Below are 16,966 nucleotides of genomic sequence, written 5' to 3'. Positions count from 1 at the left end.
CAAGAGAAACCTAGAGAGTAGGGTTAGGATTTTACTATAAACACCATTTGTAATACATTTACTAGCCTTCAAGGCCAATATACTGACCCATGGACTAGGGATAATTAATGTCTGAACCACGTAAAAATTTCTGTCTACTTTATTTATCACTTTTATTATTTCTTAAACTCTTATTCAATTAGTTTGCAAAATACCTCAAGACAGAACAAACTATGAATAAAAACTAAAAAATACTTCATCTCCGTGATGAACATAGAGTTAGTACTAATCAAACATTATTTAACTCAAAACAAACTGAAAAAACCAAAAACCACCTAGCAACAAACCAACAACTCTAACTCCCTTGAAACCCCAATGGCGCAAAGTTGGACCAATCGGAGATTTTGTGGAGGCTCCGATTTGAGTCTATATGAACATCTTGAGACCAATCCCAATGAGGAATTGACGATAACAACCATGGAAGCCATCGAATCTAGTGGATCTTAGTGTAGAGAACCCTCCATCGATCCTTAGACAACCTATAATCCCTTCGTCGACCTCCATTTTTGGTGACTATGCCAAGCAAGGCGCGTTGCCACCGATTGAGAAAAACCACCTTGTTGTCGTCACTAGAAAGGAGCCCAAAAGTCGTGATGTGAAATTATCATCAGATGCCTCCCCTTGGCGAGGAACGCTACAGATAGCTCCTTAGCCGAGAGGAGAAGTGAGAGAGTTAAAAACTAGAAAAAAAAAGAGTAATTATTGGCACTTTATAATAGTTACTTCTCGTGAAAAATCGTCTGTGATTAACAATAAACTGTTCTACTCAATTTATCGTTTAAAATATATCATTAAATCCTTACTTTTTTTAAAAAAAAAAATTCATGAGTAATCACTAGGTCAAAAATAAATCCTTATATTTTTTTTATATAAAATTACTTAAATATAATATTTTTTGATATTATTTTATTTATATAAACAAAGTTAATATTTTGAAGAAGATTTAGTGCTTCTTAAATGACTATTTTAAATGTGCCCCCTCTAATAATAGTTTTAATTATTAACTTTTTATTTATTTTTTCAGATGTTAAATCGGCCATTAATTTCTATTAAAATTGGAAGTCTAATATAACAATGGGCCATTAAATAATATAGTGGTACAAAATGTGCACCCTTCATTAAATAATATTGATTAAACCAATTTATTTAATGCTAAAATAAAGCATGGCTATAAAGAAAGTTAAGTGGCCACTCTATTATCTTTTATTTTATTATATATATATAAATATATATTTTTGGACTTCTTTATTCAAAAGGGACCACTATATTATCTCTTAGGAAAATAATGACGAATTAGTCATTTACTACCAAAACACAAACACCACATTCATCCCTTCTAATCTAATAAATAAACAAATGGGGAACAAAGAAAATCTAATCCACGTCACCCCCAAAGTCGTGTTTATCCATATCTCTTTCCAATAATAAAACTATGCAAAATATTTAATTTAATGCCATTGTAGATATATTGTCATTTATTTATTTATTTATTTTTTCTTCTTGGGAGTGGGTATAGCAAATACACACAATCCATCACATTGAAAAAAAAACAAAAAAAAAAACTTTTAATATTTTATAATTATGATTCTTTGTGTTCTTGCAGATCTGCAAGAGAGAAACAACTCCTTATCTTGAAACTGTTAAGTCTTCTATCATGAAGCTTCGATAACCTCCCATGGCGAAAACCACATGATTGACCATCGTCGTCTTCGTCTTCGTCATCATCGTCGTATTCATCGTGACTATCATCATGTTCTTTATGCTTGTTGTTCTCCATGGATGATGATTGTCCTTTGAACTGGTGGTGTTCTTCATCATCTTCTTCATCTTCGTTCAGAGTCAAAAGAGGCATAGATTTTGGGTTAGACCAACTGTAGAATGACTTCCTTGACCACTTGGATGCTATTAATATCCTCCTCCTTTTGTTTAATGGATTCTCTTTCTTCTTAAGATCCGTTACTGCACTCACCTCTGATAAATTCGTAAACGATTTTGATTTTCCAGAAAAGTGGTTCGATAATCCTCTCCTGCAATAATATTAATTCAATTAATTTCTTAAAATCTGCATCAAAACACTCGTCCCTTTCCATGGATCTAACTGTACTCATTACGAATAAGAAAAAATAAATAAAGAAATTACTTGATCGGAAGAGCCTCTTCAATCGAGTCCAAAGTACTAAGCGATCCGCCTCTAAACTTGCTCTGGACTTCGTCGGCGTCGCCTTGAGATGAGGCGTCATCATCGCTGTCGTCCGGAGCTCCGATCGAAGAGGAACAATTAGAGGAATCATCCTCATCCTCCGCAGTCTGATGAGTCTTGTTCGGGAGGCAGATCTCTGAACCAGCGCCGTACAAGCAGGAGGCGACCGACGCGTGCTTGTCCTGCGCCGACTCCATAACGTACGCCGGTGGTGAAGAGACATCGATACCGAAGGTGGGTCCAACAAAGACCTCCATGGACGCCGTAGTAATTTTTAAGAGAGGGAGATATAGAGAGAGAGAGAGAGAAGAAAACAAAATTACGATCCTACCCTTCTCCGATCCTTCGTCGTCTTCTCTTCAACTTCCAGATCAGGGGGGCTGCTGTCATCAATCGGAGGAAGGCGTTTGGAAACAAAAATACGCAGAGTTGGGTGGGTGGGAGGAGGGTGCGCAGGATAACAAGGCGTAAGCGGGTGAAGGTTAAGTATAAGAAGAAGACTAGGGAGTGTTGGTGGGTGATGATGGTATTATCCAGTTTCTAGTTTGTAGAGAGAGAAAACAAAAAACAAATAATGTGCTTAACTCGCCCGCAAATAGATACAACTATATTTATATTGAGATATTATTTGGAAAATGAATAGGACACGTGTACAATAGTCGGAGGTGTTGCTCCGGAAAAAGGTTTAAATGTGAAAAAGACGAAAAAGTCCTTTACCGGCGGCGTTGGGGACAGCAACGCGCTTTGACACGTTCGTGATGAGGTGGCGTAGACAATGACCAGAAATATCCACGTTTAGCTTATCTTGTTTCCCTTTTTCAGATCAAATAATGGCCATTGGATTGGTCCCCACCTCCTCCTACTCTTAGGGCTCGTTTGGAACGCCGTATTAGGTCGTATTGTATTGTATTGTATTATATTAAATTGTATTTTATGCAATATTTTTACATAAAACTATATGTGGTATTAACTTTTATGGACACCTAAATATATAATATTTTAGTATAAATTAAAGTTTAACATAGTATTATATAAAAATATGATATATAATCTTATTCAATATAATACATTACAATACAATACGACCTAATACGGCGTTCCAAACAAGCCCTTATTGTCCCTTTTATTTATTTATTTATTATCTTTCTCATCTAAATTCAGTTTATTCTTTTATCAACTTCTTAATAATTCTACTTAATATTAGGCAAATTCTAGGTAGTTGCCAAGGTGAGAGTGGACAACCCTAGGCTAATTAATAGTTGGAATCGCCTTGTGTAATGCTTATCCATTCATTTTTCTCTCCATATTTTCTTCATTATATTTTCCTTTATTATTTTCAGTTTTTATTTTTTTTTAAAAAAAATTAATTTTCATTTAACAAAAAAAAATTAAAAAATTGAAGAATAAAGTTCATTACAAAGCTTAACCATAAGTAAAAATAAATCAAAAGTAAGTAAACAATAATAAGGCCAATAGACCTACAAATTGAGAGTATTTTTAAAGAGCACAATAAATTTAGTATTACACTATCATTAAATTTACTGTCAAAAAGCTTACCACTCCAACCACAACACTAAAAATTACACTAAAAAAATATTTTTTATTATTATTTTTTAAATAAAATTTAAAAAATTAATATCATATTAATTAATTAAAATCACCACAGTGTACCTCTTTAAATAAAAGAGTGACGCGTGCAACAGACAATTTAAATTTTATTTTCGGCGTGTTAAATTTCTCCGATTTTTTAAAATTTTGCAGGATATTTTAAATAACTATAATGTACACGACTATGAAATAATAATAGACTAAAAAGTCTTTTGAATGCCAAAATAAGTAGGAGTACATCAGTGCACCACTTTTAAAAAGAATACATTGTCTTTGGCGTGTTCAATTTTTCTGAATTTTTCAAAATTTTACAAGATATCTTAAATAATTATAATATGACGACTATAAAAATATTGGATTAAAAAAATTTGTCAGTGCTGAAACAATACATTACTTTTAAAAAAAGGTCCATTGTTGAATTTTTCAAAATTAAATTCTTAATTTAATACATAAATCAAATAATATAAATATATATAAATATTAATTTTTTTAAAAAAAAACTTATACCGTGTCTAGTGCTTGACATATATGTCGTGCACTGTAACGCATTAACCTCAAAATGCAGTCTTGGATGGTGCCTTGTTGGAACAAAAAGGAACGACATTTATATAAAATGTCGCTTTCTTAGAGAAGCTCTAGACACATATATATGTTAAGCGTAGTTATCATCATTTTCAATTACCATACCACCACCTTAGATGATGGTAGGTATTTTTTTTCTTTTTTAATAAATGTGTTTATTTTAATTATGATTATTTGAAAAAAAAAATATCTCTAATTATAACATATACATTATTTTCTTTCAAAATTTTTCGAGTTATTAAAAATTATCTGCGGTTGTAAAATAAAATTTTCGTTCAATTTCATATCATTTTTGTTATGAAATAATAAAATGACATTCACCATGTTTGAGTAAGTTTTTTACTTTTATTTATACTTAAAAATATAACATAAGTAAAAAATTTGATTAGGGGTGCACATTTGGACGAATTTCAAGTTTGTAGTGAGTTCAGGTTTAGATTTCGAGCATGGAAAAGTTGTAACTGAACCTACCCGTATATGTACTAAGTTTGACCAAGTTCATGTACAAATTTGAATAGAAGAGTGTGATCGAATTTTTAGTAGGTATCAAGTTTAAGAGGGATTAATTTTAAAAACTATTATATATATACATGCACAAAATATGTACACAATATAGGGTGTTATAGTGAGATTTTTCTCACCTAGAAACTCGAGATCAGACTCCTATTTAAAAGACACATGTACTCACTTTCCTCAAGGAAAGCCGAGATGTCAATGAGAGACCCCTCGAGTACGAATCTCGCCTCAAACAAACTCAGCGAGATGATGCGAACATGACCAAATCTAATCGCATTCGTATGATTCGCAGTATGTAGGACCACCAAGGAACGGCCTTAGCCCGCATATATCAAGATATATGCGAGTATTCTCACGATCCTCCTACGAAAACATAGAGGTCGATTCTCTATGTTGTGAGCTGGTCCCGATGACCCAACAACCTCGATAAATCGATATAGACTCACATGTCTTGTTTCTATCAGCTCGTAATATGATGTCCATAAAAGCGACTTCACAAGGACGCAGATATCCTAGACTCAACTAGTCTCGAATGCTTCTCAAGCCTACGAGCTTATGCAATATATTGTCGAGTGAATTTCGCAACACCAAATTATATTATTTTATTAATATGAAAGAGAATTTTATGGGTAATGACAAGTGCGAGTATTCAACCTAGAATGGCGAGTACTCGACTGGGAATGGGAAAACAATCAACAAAAACTGGAAAATAACAGTAAGACAGAGAATTATAGTGGTTCAGTCAGATTATGATCTGCTTAGTCCACTGTAGCAAAGGATTCATAGGTCCCGTTTCATGGTGGATTACCTCTTTATATACAGGTGTCCAATCGGTTACACAAGGATCACATTCATTGTTAATCCATTATTTACATATTGAATTGCAATAATTAAACCCAAGCAACGTTAACATTAATAAATGAACGACAGTTACTAAGTCCATCAACGTATGCGTCTTCCGCATCTTTGAATTGACTGTTCATGTTCCGTTGTCGAGCTCCCAGGGTTATCAGCACGTTTGGAACGTCTGCGCCCTTAGGTAATTGCCTCTTGTAGACATCGCATGTCGAGCTGATAGAACCTAGACATGCAAGTCTATATCGGTTTATCAAGGCTATTGGATCATTGGGACCAAATCACATCATAGAGAGTTGATCTCTATGCTTTCGCAGAAGTATAGAGAGGATACTCGCATATGTCCTGACACATGCGGGTTGGATCCATCCTGTATAATGTGAGTTAAAGTTATGCGATTCGACTTAGGTCGTACTCGCAGTATCTCGCTGGTTTTATCCTGGGCGAGGTTAAAACATCGAGGAGTCTCTCATTGACAATTCAGCTTTCATTGGAAATCTGAATACACGTGTCCTTTAAATAGGAGTCTGGTCTCGAGTTTCTAGGTGAGAGAAATCTCACTATAACACAAGAATATGAACAGCCAACTCGCACTAAATAAATCGCATACGTTACTGTATTTAGTGAATTAAAATGGAAACTGTTTTTCATTTATTATGTTTACGTTTTTTAGCTTAATTATTGTAAATCAATGTATAAACGGATTGATAATGAATGCAATCCTTGTGTATATGATAGGACACTTGCTTTGTATATAAAGGAGTGATCCACCGTGAAGTAAAGGGGGACAGAATCTTTGCAACAGTGGACTAAGCAGACCGTGATCTAACTGAACCACTATACTTCTCTTGTGTTATTTATTTTTCCAGTCTTTTACTAAGTATTTGTGTTCTCGGTTTGAGTACTCGTCCTTCTGGGTTGAATACTCGCACTTGTTCAATATTTCTTATTATTATTATAATTCATTCTTGGTGTTGTAAAATTCCTTCAACAACATAGCGGCTGGCTAAAGACCAGTAAAAAAAATGGGATGGACCCGTTTATTTATTAAAGACCATTGGATTTAAATCAGTGGTTTTGATTTTTTCTTAAATCCTCAGATATTTTTTAAAAGTAATAAAATTTGGGTATTAATGTCTTTTGTTTAGCTATACCTGTAATACCCAGAATTAAGAAAATGATTAGCAAAATCCTAATTAGATAATTATGAGTTAATTGAGGAATTATATTATTATTTAGTTCAATATATGTGAAATTAGATGAAATTTAACATGTTAAAGACCCCGTTGGTGAGCCAGGGGCATTTTGGTAATTATGACCCGAGAAGGGTAAATTGTTGAGATTAATTTAATTACGTGCTTAATAAAACTATATTATTATATAGTATGCCTGTGTTGTCTTTTCAGGTGTGTTCTGACAGGTTGGCGCGGTATAGTCACACCCGGGAATTTCGGGCCGAACCGGGTTCGGGCCTGAAATGTAAATTGAATTGATTATTTGGTATTTTATTTGATATGTGATAATCTGAAATTTATTTGGCAATATTTGAGTGTGAAATGGCATTTATGCCCTTGAAAGTGAATAGGTATGTTTTATAAGCCCTAGGGGCAAAATGGTCATTTGACCATAAGGGGTTTACTTTGAATTAAATGATTTTTGGAAGGAAAAGGATTTATTTTTCTGGTTTAATCTCTCTCTCACCCGAACCCTCTCTTTCCCTAAAGCCCTTTTGGTTTTCAAAGTTAAATTGTTGAGAATTGCTTGAAGTTGGGTGTGAATTGGAGCTTTGGATTGTGGTTTCTTGAGCTTGAAGTCTAGGTAACTTCTTGCTGAGTTTTTATTGAATTTTAATTAGTGGAATCTTGCTGAAATTGTTATGGAAAAACATGATTTAAGTTGTATCTTGCCTTGTGATTGCATGTTCTTAAGTGTGATTATAATCTTGATGAATTGAGGGTGTTAATCTTTGGATTTAAGTTCCTGAGCATGGATTTTGTTCTAGGGTTTTTTTCTAGCATTGAATCATGTGTTATTGTGATGTTGTGTTGGCTGGAAAAATTATAGAGATAGTTGAAGGTGATGCTCTTGTTCAAAGAGTTGGATGTGCCATGTTTGTGCTTGATTTGAGTTGGTTTTTGGCAATTTGAAATCTGGAATTTTAATGCATGTAATATGTTAAAATGAGTATCTTTTATGTGTGAATAATCCTATAGGTCAATTTGTGAATTGGTTGAGAATTTGGGGTGATTAGGTTGAGATTTCTTGCTGAAAATTCGAAGTTTGCTTGCTGGTTTCTGGGTTCTGCACCCAGATGCCGCGGCCTGCCCCTTGTTGTTGGAACCTGGGTTTTGTCCCAGGTGTCGCGACATGGTCTGGGCATGCCGCGACCCGCCCTCGTGTTTTTGGGCAGTTTGTGTTGAATTTTCAAATATGCATAACTTTGTGATCCGAACTCCGATTCGGGAGTTCTTTATATCGTTGGAAAGCTCGTTCCAAGCTCTGTATGATTATCTGAGTTATAAATGCCATGCTTGAATTTTTTATGAGTTGAAAATCAGGGGTTAACCCTAAGTGTGAATTATCCCGGATTTGTGTGACTAGGATTACCGGCACCTGATCAGGAGCACTCGGGGATTCAGAATCTCCTTCTATAGCTGGACAACAGGTAAGACAGTAGTTTGCACGTAGAGTATGCGCAGTGGCGCTTATGTGAATATGATATACGTTAGTTATGATAACCGGGATTAGGGTTATTACCCTAATAGGAACGGTTCGTTAGCCTAGGGTTATTACCTTAGTGGAATATGTGTATAAATTCCATGCATGTTAATTAAAATGAAATTTAAGGATTATGCGCTCAAGGCATAATCAGGTTGGACTCGGTACTCATAATCGAGATGAACCACTTCTAAAGCCTTAATGTATTTAGACGTGTGAGAGCAACACGTGGGTCTACGTCACGTAGATTTAATTATATGTGTGAGGGCAACACATAGGTCTACGCCACGTAGACATAAATGGGCATGTTGATATAGTGATCAGGTATGTGCTATACAGACATATATGTGATTGAGCATATTATATTTGTTATGATTTATACTGTCTTGCTGGGCTTGGATCACGGGTGCTCTACTTGCAGGAAAGGGTAAGGCATTAGCTGATCAGCCATGAGTTTCAGGAGCAGACGAAGAATGTACATGTTCACGCCACTTCAGACCAAGCGGGTTATGGGTCTAACAGGGTTGACTTTTGTATTCGGTTTTACCGCTTAGGTCGGCTAGTAAGAAAGAACTTGTAATAATTTTGTAAATATTTTTGGGATCCCAACTATGTTTGAAAAGTTTAAATATATTACAAGTTTATTTTCAGTCTGTTTAATATAAAAGTTTAAATTCTGCGCTATTTTAATTAGTAATCCCGGTTAGGGGATTAGGGTTTCATAAGCATTCTTGGGTAGCGTGCCTAATTATTTAGGGCGTTACAATTTAGTATCAGAGTGCCAAGGTTTTTAAACTTCCTGTAGACCGGCCGAACATGTACATTCGTCGTCAGAGATAAGCTCGACTCATGGTGCAGTAAGTATTGAGAGTAAATACTTGACTGTATGTGTGATCATCTGTTTACTGCTTTCCATTTTAGGCAGTATGCAAGCATCTAGAGTATGTATGTGTTATGTGATGCCATGCTATAAATGCTAATTGTTTATGTAATTATGTATGAGGATAATAGATGAGTTAGGGTTTAAGGCATTAAGTGCGTAAGAGTGGTATCGGTGCTTAACTCGCTGGGGTTGTTGATTTCAGGGGTACTACTAATGGACCCTCTGCAATCATCCAGACCATAGGGCGAGCAAGTAGAGCCCGGGGCTACCCGAACCGATCCACCAGCACCGCCTCCACCTCCGCAAAATCTGGGGGATAATGCGGAGGCTGTTAATGCTAATCCTCCTGCTGATTGGCAGCAGATGTTTCATGAAATGCGGAGTGTGATACTTCGTCAAGAAGAAGAGTTGCAACGTTTGAGGCAACAAGCTGTCCCAGGTAATCAAGGGTTACCACCAGCTCCTGTGCCAGTGGTGGGTAATCAAGGGTTTGTTATGCCGCATCGGGACTCTGTGTTCGAGCAGTTTGTGAAGCTGCAACCTCTGGTTTTTCTGGGAGGTATCGACATTATTAAGGCCGATCAGTGGATGAGCACGGTTACCCGGATCCTCGATAATATGGGGGTGACGGGAACTGAGAGGGTAAATTGTGCGGCTTTTATGTTTCAAGATCATGCCCGCGTCTGGTGGGACATAGTGAATCAAACCCGGGATGTCAGTGTGATGACATGGGATGAGTTTAAGAAACTTTTTGAGGAAAAGTTCTATAATGTGGCTGTACGGACTTCACACCAGGAAGACTTTGTGAAGTTGACTCAAGGGAAGATGTCGGTGGCTGAATATACTCTTGAATTTGACCGGTTATCTAAATTTGCTGGTGATTTGGTGCCTACCGATTTTACCAGGAAGCAAAAGTATGTTCGAGGACTGAATGCTACAATCAGTCGAGACTTGAAAATTACCACATCCCATGACACTCTGTATAAGAGAGTGGTAGACTTGGCCTTAATCGCTGAAGAGGCCGAGCAGCAAGTGATGAAAGAGCAGGCTCTAAAGGATGCCGCCATGGCATCAAACCCTCCTGCTGGTGGTAATGTCAGTAAGGGGATCGACAGTAGCAACCCTGAGCACAAGCGGAAGGCTGAGGCTTCCAGAGCTTCAGGAGGAAATAGAAAGTTTTGGGAAACCAGAGGTGGCCGTCAAGGCCGCGGGTCCTCATTCCGGTCATACCCCGAGTGCCCTAAATGTAAGAAGCATCATCCTGGTGAGTGCCGAGCCAAGGCATGTTTCCAGTGTGGCGTGGTGGGCCACTTTATCAGGGACTATCCCCAAGCTAAGAGAGAAGAGCCTAAGAAGAATGTTCCTCAGAACCCGGGGCGACTTTTCACTATAACTCAGGCAGATGCTGATGCTAGTCCGTCAGTTGTGACAGGTCAGTTATCTATTAATGGTTGTGCTTATACTGTGTTATTTGATTCGGGAGCTACTCATTCGTATGTATCGAGTAGAGTGATAGAAAGTTTACATAAGCCATGTGATATTTATGCTTCCGGGTTTGGAACCCTGTTACCCTCGGGAGACCTGATAGTATCCACAAGGTGGATTCGGTCCTTGTCTTTTTGGATTGACGGTTGTGAATTGACCGTCAATCTAATTGAACTGCAATTATCTGATTTTGACATAATCCTAGGAATGGATTTTCTGTCTAAGTATGGAGCAATGATCGACTGTAAACGGAAGATGGTGGTGTTTGAGCCCGAGAGTGCTAACCCAGCATCCCACGAAGATGCCAAAAGAATTCTCAACATCACATTGTCCAACCATCCCACGAAGGATTCTTGGCTATGGCTTCCGGAACCTAATGGAAAAGTTAGTATAAGATCAGCCTATACGACGATTAAAAATCTTCATGTTAATGCACACAACAATGAGAAGTGGAGAATCATATCGGGAGCTAAAATTCATAATCGATTGAAAATGCTATGGTGGAAGATTCTTTCCGATATCCTCCTCACAAGAGGTAAACTACTCTCTCTCTCTCTCTCTCTCTCTCTCTCTCTCTCTCTCTCTCTCTCTCTCTCTCTCTCTCTCTCTCTCTCTCTCTCTTTGATACACATGACCCAATGTGTTTGCTTTGCTCTATGGAAGTGGAAACTTCGTTTCACCTCTTCTGAGATTGCTATTTCGCTAGAGCCATTTGGTTCAGTTGCACATGGCAAACTAGAACCACGAAGGCTAATATTGAGAATTGGGACATGTGGATCGAGTGGTTCAAAAAGGATGATCATAGACCAAAAGATACCAAGGTCCAAATATTTTTGGGTTGAAAGGAAAGAAATAATAGTGTCCATGATGGTAAAGCCACTCCCATCAACCTTCTACTACACCAGATAAACATCAGACTCTCGGAGCTGCTTCAGGATCAGGAAGTCTCCACAACTACTTTATCTAATTGGCTTCCTCCATCGGCTGGATGGAGTATGTGCAACACAGACGTGGCTATAAACGACCTACAGTCTTCTGGTGCTGCACTTTTCCGAAATGAGGATGGGATTATCACATGCATACACACCATGCATATTACCTATTGTGACCTGTTGGCTGGTGAAATTTCTACCCTCTGCTGGGATGCGGAAATTGCAGTAAAACTTGATCTCAAACATGTTATTTTTTAGTGTGACTCAGCAGGCGTCGAGTCGGCAATTTCAGGTAAAAGCATTGATGTTTCAGAATTGAATCACAACATCCAGGATTTAGTGGTTAAATTCCATGATATAGGCAACAAACTTGACTTCTGGGAGATTAGCTGGATCTCGAGAAAGTTCAACTGTGCATCCCATGGTGTGGCTCAATGGGCAATTCGATCATGCCATTATGGGGAAATCGATTTGTCCAATTTTAACAGCTCCTTGCTTGACTACAAGACAGACGACTGATTCGACTCTTCTTAGTTTATTTTGGTTTTTGTTTTTTTTTGTTTTCTTTTGCTTTATTGGAACTGGTTGTTCTGTTAGTGAGTTTGCTCTAGGTAGTCTCTTGCAATGGTCTCGTATTTTCTATTCCCTGGTTGCTCTTTTGATGCAACAACTATCAAAAAAAAAAAAAAAAAAAACAAAGACAATCCTCTCTCTCTTCTTTTAATAAATAAATGAGAAAACAAATTTCATTAAATCAAACGAGCCAGCAGAGTAATCTAAAGGAATTTTTAGTATCTAATATAAATGATTATTATTAGAGATTATCCTTTATCCTTTTAATATTTGTAATTTAATTATTATTATTAGAGATTATTTATTAATATAAATGATTAAGCAAATACAATAAAAATTTCCACTAAAAATAACAATTTTATTTTAGTTTTATAAATTATAAATGATTACAGCTAATCTGAGTAGTCATTATGCCTAGAATATTTTTTTTCAGAGAAATATGTATATATATATTTGTATAACCTCAACATTTGGTTATAAAATTAAGTATATGTAGTATTTTGGTAGGTCGAAAAATGGAAGGATGAGAACCAAACATATCATTGGATAGAGGTATAGTTTTGACTTAAATTAAACGTTATCCAAATATATAACACCTACCAATGGATATGCCACTTAATAAATTCGCATATAATTTAAATTTCTATACCTACCTCTTACTCACATAACGTGATTTCCAAATAATATAAAATCACAACAATAAAACAATATATATTTTTATATCTATAACCTATATAAAAGTGAGAATAGCTTTTTGGGCTTTCACTAATTGAATTACACAATTAGCCCTCACTATATATTCAATTATGAAAAATTTAAACTAAGCAATTGAAACATGTACACTACTTATTTCTTTTTCTTCTAAACTAAGCTTCCCCTTTAATTAACATTTTATCTTTTGTGAATATTTGTAAAAATGATCATTTTGTCTTATATTATCAATAAGTATATTTTTAAATAAATAATGCTTCTTTATTTTTTTAAGCTAATTTTACTAATAATTATTATTAATATAACCATGCCTATATATATATATTAATAAGCATACAATATAATAAAAGAGAATTATGTGTATATATAATTAAATTGAGATAATATATATATATTTTGTGATTTAGGATTATTCTTTTTTTTTTAAAAAAAAAAACCATATATTCCCTTTTAGTATTAGAAATAATATTAAATTTTAAAAATAATACTATTATATCATTAATTAAAACGGAAGACTAAAAATAATTTTTTAATATCAATAACTAATAACTATTATTTTAAAAATTAATATATTTTTATAATCCTTTAAAAAATAAAAAATTATTTTGTAATCTTTTATTTAAAATTCTTTCTTTAAAAAATTAAGTTCACTTAAACAAATCAGATTTAAGTTTCTTCATATTATCAATCATATTCATATTCTTTACATACTAAATTGCTATTCTCAAAACATAAGAAATGAAGGTGCAAATTTCTTATCTAAATCAACAATAATATATTTCAGGTTGGCTTTTTTTAATTATTAGAAAAAAAAAAATTAATTAATTTTTTAAGAAGAGACATAATTTAGTAGTGGTCAATGTTTATGAGAAAAGTAATTAATTTACAACGATACATAAACTGTGAAACGATAAAAAAGAACAAAAGTTAACAAAAGTACTATATTTCTGTAAATAGAAGAGTTTACAAAATTTTGTCACCATGATGTATATTTTAGAGGATACAATTTAATAATGTTATAAATTTCGTAAATAAAATATTAATTATTTTTTTAAAATAGTTGTGCTTAGATATTTTTCGATGCCACACGTGCGAAGCACGTGAGACTCCACTAGTAATAATAATAATACACTAATAATGTATCACTGGTTAGTTACCAAGTTGGTAATGGGTAGTTGGTTGGTACTTTGTTATTATGATTTGTTCATTAATATGATATTTATCTATTCAATGATAAATAATCCTTTTCCAACTTTGTTAATAATAAAACCGACTGTGGCTACTTCAGTGGTAAAAGAGAAATTGGAAAATGAGAAAAGGCATGAGTTTGAATCGAACACCTCTAAGTTAATTAGTAAATTGTAATACCCTTATGTTAGACTTAAAATAAAACTTTCTTAATAATAAACTCCTTACATAATTTCAATTTTAATGTATAGTTATATGACCTACAAGTTATTATTTGAGCAAAATTATATATTTAAAATTGAAGTAATTATAATTATAGACGCTGAAAAATAGTCAATACCATTTTTTTAAATTGGCGTGATGAATAATGAATTTAAGTAAATAATTTAGAAAGACACATAAAATTTATAGTAGCTCACTCTCCATGTTGCAATGGTAATGGAGCTACGTCTACTTCGAGTTTTTATTTCTCACAAGAATTACAGGAAAATAGTTAAGTGTGGATGCTCTAATTTCTAGAGAGAGAAATGCTTCGACATTATGGGTACTTTTATGAATGTGCAAAATGAGCTAGAGGAGCTCTCCTATAAGAGGTCATATTAAAATAATAATAAAATATTCTAAAAAATATGAAAAAAAATACGTTTAGGATATGTTTGACCATTGATGATGATCTAACGGTAAATTGACTCTGAAGGTCGGTCATCAATTTCTGGAGATTGAGTCCCGTCTGAAGGATCCATTTCGAGTAAGTTGTAGCTTAAATTCAAAACTCTCTTGAGGATAAAATTTAGAGTTGATAGCTTCAGAAATGGGATTGGAGTATGAGACATGACTTGATAGAGCATTAAAATAGTTTCGAAACGCAAGTTGAATCGCATCAATCAGATCAATATTGAGTGAGTTATGACCGTTTTACTGAAGGTTGTTCTGTTCCCTACACTCGAGTTGACATCCAGCGCCTAAGTTGACATATGACGTCAACCTGGATACTGGGTAAGTGGAAAAACGTGTTAGGGGTGTATTTTCTGAGGCCTAAGTTGTTTTTTTTGACATCACTTAGCTAGTTTTTGTGTTCTAGTGAAACTACCCTATTTCTAAGTAAGTGATTTTTCTAGAAAATTAAAAATATAAAGTAGTGAATTTGACTCTTTTGACTTCATAGCTCTTGGTCCCTATGAAAAACTAGATGAATGGTCGAGACGGAATCAGAATTAGATAAGCAAAAACCAACGCACCAGACCGTATGTCAACCTGAGCGCTGGGTGCTCTTTTCGAAGCTTTCGGGATGTCATTTTGATACTTCTAAGGTTCTTAAAATTGAGGACGAAGTATCCTACTCCTATTTTTGATCATTTTGGAGAGAATGCTCGGAGTAGAATTTGTAATTAGATGATCGAAACCAGCGCACCAGGTTGATTGTTAACAGTGACAAACCTAGTTATATTATTGTGGGGGCTATAGCCCCCACTAACAAAAATATTGTCTTTTAAAATATTAAATGTAAAGTTTTTAATTTGATAATTATGAAATAAAATAGTAGAAAGCCCCCACAGAATTAAATAAATCTAGTAATAGTAGTTATAATGTAAGTATAAATATTTTTTTAATGATAAATAAACCCCCATAAGGTAAAAAATTTGGGTCCATCATTGATTGTCAACAAGGGTGATAAGCTCAATTTTGATGCCCTTGGAATTATTATTTTCTCCCCGAGTTTACTTGTATCTTCATTATTTTTTATGACAGAAAAATGCCTGGAATATTTTTTTAGAAAGATGATTGGAAACAACCCAGGTTGACAAAATATCAACCTGGGCACTAGGTCCAATTTCAGGCTATCAAATGTTTCCATTTGATTCCCGAAAATACTTGTATCTTAATCCTTGACAAAAATAGAGAATATGCCAGAAGACTTTTTGGAAAAACTCATCAGAATTGGCCCAAGTTGACAAAAATGTCAACTTGGGCATTAGGCCCTCATTTTGGCCTCCAAGTGGGTCTATTTCTTCCCTGAAAGCACCTGTTTCCCCATTTCTTATGAAGATGAAGAAAATGCTCGAGAGGGTTTTTCTATTTGATGCTTGGAAGTGTTCGAGGTTGACAATGTGTCAACTTGAACGTTGGGTGCCTGAGGCACCTGGTGCTCAAAAACGTAAGTTCTCCGAATTTGATTCTGATGCATCACATATGTTCGTGAAATGTCTAGTTCATGCCCCTTTACAAAGTTTGACCCATTTTCACTAAGACAGTCCCCTAAATGGAAACCCAAATTGGGTTGTCAACCTGGGTGCTGGGGAAACCCTAGGCACCTAGGATGATTTATGTGGTGATGTCTCATGTATTTTCAGCTTCCAGGCATTGGAGTTGGATGTTTCATGTCTTCATGGTACATAATATTGAAAGATAGTGAGTTGGTGTTAGGGTTTATGCCGTAAAAAGTCTATAAAGACAATACTGATTATTAATAAAGAGTTGAACAATTTGATATCTACTTGAATGTTAAATTATTAATATTTATTACTGAATAATTTATATATAAATATTAGAAAATACCTTATTCATATATGAGTCTGTCGCTTGTAGCTGTACAGAGAACTAAGACCACTTAGCTATGAATAAATCAATCAGTATCATATTAAAGTTATGGAATATTTAATCAATAGTTGCTAGTAT

The 16,966-nt window shown here is 34.8% G+C and overlaps 1 protein-coding gene across 1 annotated transcript; it reads right to left on the bottom strand.

The window, feature by feature from the left end:
* Positions 1-1,481: 1,481 nt before the first annotated feature.
* LOC115700142 (protein OXIDATIVE STRESS 3 LIKE 4) lies at positions 1,482-2,894 on the bottom strand. The gene is made up of 2 exons (XM_030627704.2): positions 2,180-2,894; positions 1,482-2,066 (listed from the first exon to the last, which is right to left on the bottom strand). Exons 1-2 carry the CDS (start codon positions 2,494-2,496, stop codon positions 1,619-1,621), a joined length of 765 nt encoding a protein of 254 aa, XP_030483564.1. The 5' UTR covers positions 2,497-2,894; the 3' UTR covers positions 1,482-1,618.
* Positions 2,895-16,966: the final 14,072 nt, after the last annotated feature.

This window comes from Cannabis sativa, chromosome X, assembly GCF_029168945.1.
Source record: "Cannabis sativa cultivar Pink pepper isolate KNU-18-1 chromosome X, ASM2916894v1, whole genome shotgun sequence".
NCBI classification, from domain to species: domain Eukaryota; kingdom Viridiplantae; phylum Streptophyta; class Magnoliopsida; order Rosales; family Cannabaceae; genus Cannabis; species Cannabis sativa.
This window is presented reverse-complemented; position numbering and strand designations above follow the sequence as displayed.